The 6,648-nt window shown below is 43.9% G+C and overlaps 1 protein-coding gene across 1 annotated transcript; it reads left to right on the forward strand.

The window, feature by feature from the left end:
- The first annotated feature begins 263 nt into the window (after nucleotides 1-263).
- Nucleotides 264-3,750, forward strand: myc.S (MYC proto-oncogene, bHLH transcription factor S homeolog). The gene is given in 3 exon segments (NM_001085896.1): nucleotides 264-340; nucleotides 986-1,691; nucleotides 2,193-3,750. Coding segments are annotated over 2 exon segments (1,260 nt in total). The 5' UTR covers nucleotides 264-340; nucleotides 986-1,009; the 3' UTR covers nucleotides 2,771-3,750.
- The last annotated feature ends 2,898 nt before the right edge of the window (nucleotides 3,751-6,648 follow it).

Here is a 6,648-nt window from a genome sequence, read left to right on the forward strand (position 1 = left end):
GATACTAGTACGAGCCACACACGGAGTTGGAAGGACAGATGAGCGTGAGGCCCGCCCCCTTAGCCCCGCCCCTTGCCTCAGCTCCATAGAGAAAAGAAGCCTCAGTGTAGGAGTGCGCGATTTGGCGGGAGACCGGCGCTATATAAGGCTCAGTCGGAGCTTTTTCTGTGCCAGTCTGTGTGCGGGGAGCGAGCAGGAAAGTGTGTGGTGCAGCTGCTGCGGCAGGAGGAGGGAGTAGTAGTGGGAAAGACAACGCTATTGAGACAAGGGAGAGGCAGCCTGTGGATTTATAAACGCGACCAAAGGAATATTGGACTCGTATTATCCCGGGATTAGACGGGTAAGGAAGCGGCTTCTTCTGTGAGGGATCGGCTGCGCCTGGATTTGTTCTTCTTTACTTTCTATGGAGTCTTCTCCCCCTGCTTTTTACTGGCAGGAGACGAGGAGCTGTTGGTGGGGCTGCCATGTCGATTCCCCCCTCAGGGAAGGGCATTTAGCCTCGTCCCCACTGGATCTTGTGTCTGACACTTTAACTCTTAACCTTTTAATCGCACTGACAGCTGCAGCTTTGCCTGTTGGACTTTCAGCCCCTTAAATAGGGGGGGGATCTCCCTGTCCCCTTTATCATTTACTCTCACCCTGCCCCCCCACGCTGTAGGAATGGTATGTCCCTAATATTTAGCTCATGGAGTTCAGATTTTGATCATTTTTTAATGGCAGCAGTTTTTTGTCTTCTACTACAATTCCCAGAATCCCCAGTCACGTAGGACCAGTGGCTCTCCCGGCTGCCGGTGGACTACAAGTGGCCCGGCTCACAAACTGTAGTTCAGGAGCAGCCGGGAGAGCCACAGGTTATGGGTTTAAAGGTCTCGGCAGGGAAGGTATTTAAACCATGTGTAATAGTCGTTGCGCCTGAGTGTGTGTGTGTGTGCCCTCCCTCTTGTGTTAGAGCGTTTGTATAATGCCGGCTCTGTTCTTCTTGCAGGAGACCAATCGCATGGCAGGAAAGATGCCTCTTAATGCCAATTTTCCCAGCAAGAACTACGACTACGATTATGACTTGCAGCCCTGCTTCTTCTTTCTGGAGGAGGAGAACTTCTACCACCAGCAAAGCCGACTGCAGCCGCCGGCCCCCAGTGAGGACATCTGGAAGAAGTTTGAGCTGCTCCCCACCCCGCCCTTGTCACCCAGCCGCAGATCCAGCCAGTCCAGCCTTTTCCCCTCCACGGCTGATCAGCTGGAGATGGTGACCGAATTCCTGGGAGGGGACATGGTCAACCAGAGCTTTATCTGCGAGGCGGATGACGAAGCCTTGCTGAAGTCCATCGTCATACAGGACTGTATGTGGAGTGGATTTTCGGCTGCGGCCAAGCTGGAGAAAGTGGTGTCTGAGAAGCTGGCGTCCTACCAGGCTTCTAGGAAAGAGAGTGCTCTGTCTTCTTCTTCTCCGTGTCAGAGTCAACCACCACCGAGCCCGCTTAAGTCTCCCTCGTGTCATGGGAGCCTGAGTCTGGGAGGGACCCACAGGAGCAGCCATGGTTTTCTCCAGGACCCCAGCTCGGATTGTGTTGACCCTTCAGTGGTCTTCCCATACCCACTGAACGACAGCATTTCCAACGCCAGCTCTCCTTGCCAAGATCTCATTTTGGAAACACCGCCCATCAGCAGTAACAGCAGCAGCAGTGAATCTGGTAAGCTGATGGTTTTTATACCGAATTTTTTTTTTTTCTCCCCCCGTTTTATTTCCCCCTAATTGCTGTGTTGCCTCTCCCTGCCTTGCTGGCAAACGACCCGGCAGCTTTAGTGAGTTGCATGTGTTATACTGTCAGGTCCCACACCCCTCCCTTTAACAAACTGTCATAGCTCAGTGAAAGTTGTCCTTATCTCGGTGAAATGCCGGCAGATCTGCAGCATTGCAGCAGTAGGTGGGTGGGGCTCTGCTAGTCAGGAGAGAGAGGTTCAAGCAGGATTCTATGGGTAGGCAGACACCGAATGCTTTCTAAGAACCACTCTCCTGCCCCCCCCTTTTTTTTTTTTTTTTTCTTCTTTCTTTAATTAACACTGCAGTGTGAAGCCTCATATTAAACAATGTATGAGAAATATAACGTAATGCTCCTCCCAGATCTGCTGCTTTCTTTCTTTTATAGAAACCTGCAGTTATATTTATTTATTTTTTAATTTCTCTTTTTCAGAAGAGGAACCAGAAGATGAGGATGAAGACTGCGACGAGGAAGAGGAGATTGACGTTGTCACAGTAGAAAAAAGGCAGTCGGCATCCAAGCGGGTGGAATCCAGTTCTCATTCGCAGCCCTCCCGACCCCACTACAGCCCTTTAGTTCTGAAGCGGTGTCACGTTCCCATTCACCAACACAACTACGCGGCGTCTCCCTCGACCAAAGTGGACTATGTTTCTTCCAAAAGGGCGAAACTAGAAAGCAACATCCGGGTCCTCAAACAGATCAGCAACAACAGCAAGTGCGCCAGTCCCAGGTCCTCGGATTCCGAAGAGAACGACAAGAGGAAGACGCACAACGTTCTGGAGCGCCAGAGGCGGAACGAGCTCAAGTTGAGTTTTTTTGCCTTGCGCGATCAGGTACCGGAGGTGGCGAGCAACGAGAAGGCCCCCAAAGTAGTCATCCTCAAAAAGGCAACGGAATACGCCATTTCTCTGCAGGAGGACGAACGGCGGCTCATACGGGAAACAGAACAGTTAAAGTACAGGAAAGAGCAGTTAAAACAGAGACTCCAACAGCTGAGGAACTTTGTCTAATTCACAAACTCTTATTTAACACTTTATATAAACTGTGACAGTCTATATCAAGGTTGTCTCTTCCTCGAGACCGACTACAAAACTGAATTTGTAGAACATGGACAACTGCATGCAGATGATTTCACAACTACACAACCTTGGCATGGTCTCAAACCGATTCTGCCAGCACCTTAAAACTGCCTCAATACTGGGATTTGGGTATTATGGGACTTTGTTTTTTTTTTTTTTTTTTCTTGCTTGAGGGGGTATATTTGCCAACTTTTTGTTTGTTTGTTTGTTATTATTGTTTTTACAACCTTTTGTATTTAAAACATTTATTTTTCTTATAAACAAATTCCTGAAGTTTGGCTCTGAATAGCTTAAATATATATATCATCGCTGACTCGTCTATAATATCATTGATAGAACATTATAGAAATTATTGTATTCACTTCTAACCGCTATGGCGCAAAAAAAAAAAGCAAAAACGTTTTTGCTAATTCGTACCATGAACGCATTTAATGAACTTTTATTTTAAGAAGAAAAAAAACATTTAATCTTTCAAGTTTCATTTGAATAATTCTGTATTGGAGCTAGTTGTACCAGTTTCTGAAGAACTGATGAAGAAGGCACTGACCAACATGTAATTTAAAAAAGAAAATACTAAAAGTACTTAATATCCCCATACCCTGTATCCTTGTCATGTGGAAACCTCTAACCTGCTGGCTGCTCCTGGTGTCCTGTTGTAATAGCAGCAGCAGGATCTTGGTCTTTCCTAGTAACACAGAAGCAGTCTGCTGTTTCTATATTGATTCTCTTAAAGATATTATAACATGCTGGTCTGAAAAAAAAAAACTCATCATTCGTTTATTGTAAAGCTTGCTTTGCTTAAGATGAAACTATTCACATTGGGGGCCAACCCCCCATAATGATATAGTGACTTAACATAGCAAGCTGTTTGGAATAAGCTTCAGAAAATAAAAATCAACTTAAAAAAAAAATTGTTGGGTTTTTCTCTTCCCCCCCCCACAATGTCCTATATTATATGTATAATAACCTGGTAAAGCAGAGACTTGATTGTGACATCACCGCTCTTGTGACGTCACTCATTTAGAAGGCTATTGTAAGTACTAATTCTTCCATGCACACACTATACTACTTTTATAGGAACTCCTACATTCTGTACAGTTAAGGGGTAGATTTCCCATTCAGTACATAGAGAAGGGCCTTGGAATTAAGTAGCTGAATGTATCCTATTACATAGAATGAGAGTCAGCTGCTTTTGACTTTTGGACCACTTGGCAACTTTTCTTCAACAGATGGAACTCTGCTGATGTAATCTGTAGCAAGCACCGTCTGTGTTACAGCTATATAGAGGGAGGGGAGGAATTTGAAGGGAACCGGTCAAATACTGGGCCTCAACATTAGTAACCACCTTAATAACATATACAGAGAGTTGGGATGGTAGAAAATTCTTTGGTCTGAACTTGCATGAGATTATAAGAATATAGAGGGAAATTATTATGGGTATTCAGGAAAATGCAAGTCCCGCCTTAACACTAGCTAACACGGCTGAGAGTTGTAGTTCTTTTATAATTATACAGTAATAGTGTTTTTTAACATCTGCCCGTAGCTGTTACAAAAAACTCAGCCAAAGGCCTGGAACAGCTACTACATAATCTCCACTTGTGGGCAGTACAAATGTATTAAGATCTCCTGCAATTCACATTTTTGGACATTGCAGTGGATTTTCTCGTTGGCCAATCCAATTCAATTGTGTCCACAAGAGTCTAGTTTCAGTGACTCGTTAGCTTACTGGGTCTATAAATCAGATGTGTCACTAGGGTAGACCCACCTGTTGCCTTGACATTAGAACACGTGCACTATGGGTGGTCTCAGAAGACCTAAGATGGGATTCTCCACTATATGCTATGACCCGATGACGGTTATTTCAGGGAATATGTCACATGATTTTACAACAGCCCAACTGAATGAATAGGGTCCAAACACGGATATTGTTAACTGCAGGGCAGTGGTTGGTAAGGGCCCTTTTAAAAAAAAAAAAAAAAGGTTGGTGATCTAGAACACTTGGTGCAACCATTCAGCCGTCCTTGGAAGAAGATCTAGGATGGCAAATATATTTCCACCCTAGGGGCAGATACACACGTGGAGATTAGTCAACCGGTGACAAATCACCTCTTCTTTGGGCGACTATTCTCCCCGAACTGCCCTCCCGCTGGCTAGAATCATAATCACCGGCGGGATGTGACTCTGAGCGCTTAGTGTTCCAAGGTTTCCTCGTAAGGCAACTTCGGACAATTTCAGAAAACAAAGCGCTCCGAGTGCCATCCCGACAGCGATTTGAATTCTAGCCGGAAGGTCGGGGAGATTAGTCGCCCAAAAACGAGGCGTTTTGTTGCGAGGGGACTAAATCTCCCTGATTCTCCATGTGTGTCTCTGCCCTAAATCTTACCTTAATTGTTCTTCAAGCTAGGTTTTCAGGTGTAGGAGAGGTTCCCCCCTCCCCCAAATTAGACCCTAAAGGTGGCCATAGACACACAGATCCTATCGTACGAATCGAGGATTCGTACGATTTTCGGATCGTGTGTGGCGTGTGCCGACATCTTTCGTCTGGCAGAGATCGGTCGATCGGTCAGGTTTGATTTTGACCCGACCATACGGCCGAACAATCAGATTGCACCCGATATAGCCATGCTTGTTAATGACATATCGGGGAAAGATCCACTCGTTTGGCGAGGTTGCCAAACGAGCGGATCTTTGCATCTATGGCCACCTTAATTGGCCTTCAATCACCACCAATTTGTGTCTGACACAAGACCTTGCCTGAGGGACAGAACATTCCACTGTTTGAAGAGCTGCTACATATCAATAGCCAGCAAACGAGGCTGCGGTACTGATAAGCCAGCTCTATGGCGACTCCTGTATATACAGTATATAGGTAGACTGAGGAGATAAACAGATCAACTAATCAGTGAAGCAACGAAATGCTGTTGCATGTGCGACTTATTTCATCTGCACGTGTTTCAGGCACCAAAAATTGGGTGTTCTTTCTTAATATATATATATATATATATATATATATATATATATATATATATATATATATATATATATATATATATATATATATATATATATATATATATATATATATATATATATACAGGTATAGTATCCCTTATCCAGAAACCCGATATCCAGAAAGCTCCAAATTACGGAATGGCTGTCTCCCATAGACTCCATTTTATCCAAATTTTTAAAAATGATTTCCTTTTTCTCTGTAATAATAAAACAGTCGCTTGTACTTTATTCAAACTAAGATATAATTAATCCTTATTGGAAGCAAAACCAGCCTATTGGGTTTATTTAACGTTTACATGATTTTTTAGTAGACTTAAGGTATGAAAATACAAATTACGGAAAGATCCGTTATACGGAAAACCCCAGGTCCTGAGCATTCTGGATAACAGGTCCCATACCTGTATAATAAACAAGTGCCATGAATATCCTGTAAATGATATCCTTATAAACAGTGCTTAGTGATGACTTGCTGAAACTTGTGTATTATAATAAAGTACCCACTGTTGTAAAATTTAAGGATATTAGAAGTCAGCTCGGAGTTCCTTCGGCCTCATGTTTTTATACGGTCATGGAACTCCTCGGTAACTTATAATATCCTTATAGGGGGTACTTTATTCACTATATATATTGCTGTCCTTCCCAACATTGGAAACACGTTGGCCACAGAATTTTATGGTTCAGGTCCTAAATTGATCATACATGGAAAGATCCTTCCTCGATTTTCCTACCTTAAGGTGGGTGATATTGGGCTTATCTGATCATTTAGCCCAAGGAATAAATGATCAGACTCGGGGGCT

This window comes from Xenopus laevis, chromosome 6S (genome assembly GCF_017654675.1).
Source record: "Xenopus laevis strain J_2021 chromosome 6S, Xenopus_laevis_v10.1, whole genome shotgun sequence".
Classification (NCBI taxonomy): Eukaryota; Metazoa; Chordata; class Amphibia; order Anura; family Pipidae; genus Xenopus; species Xenopus laevis.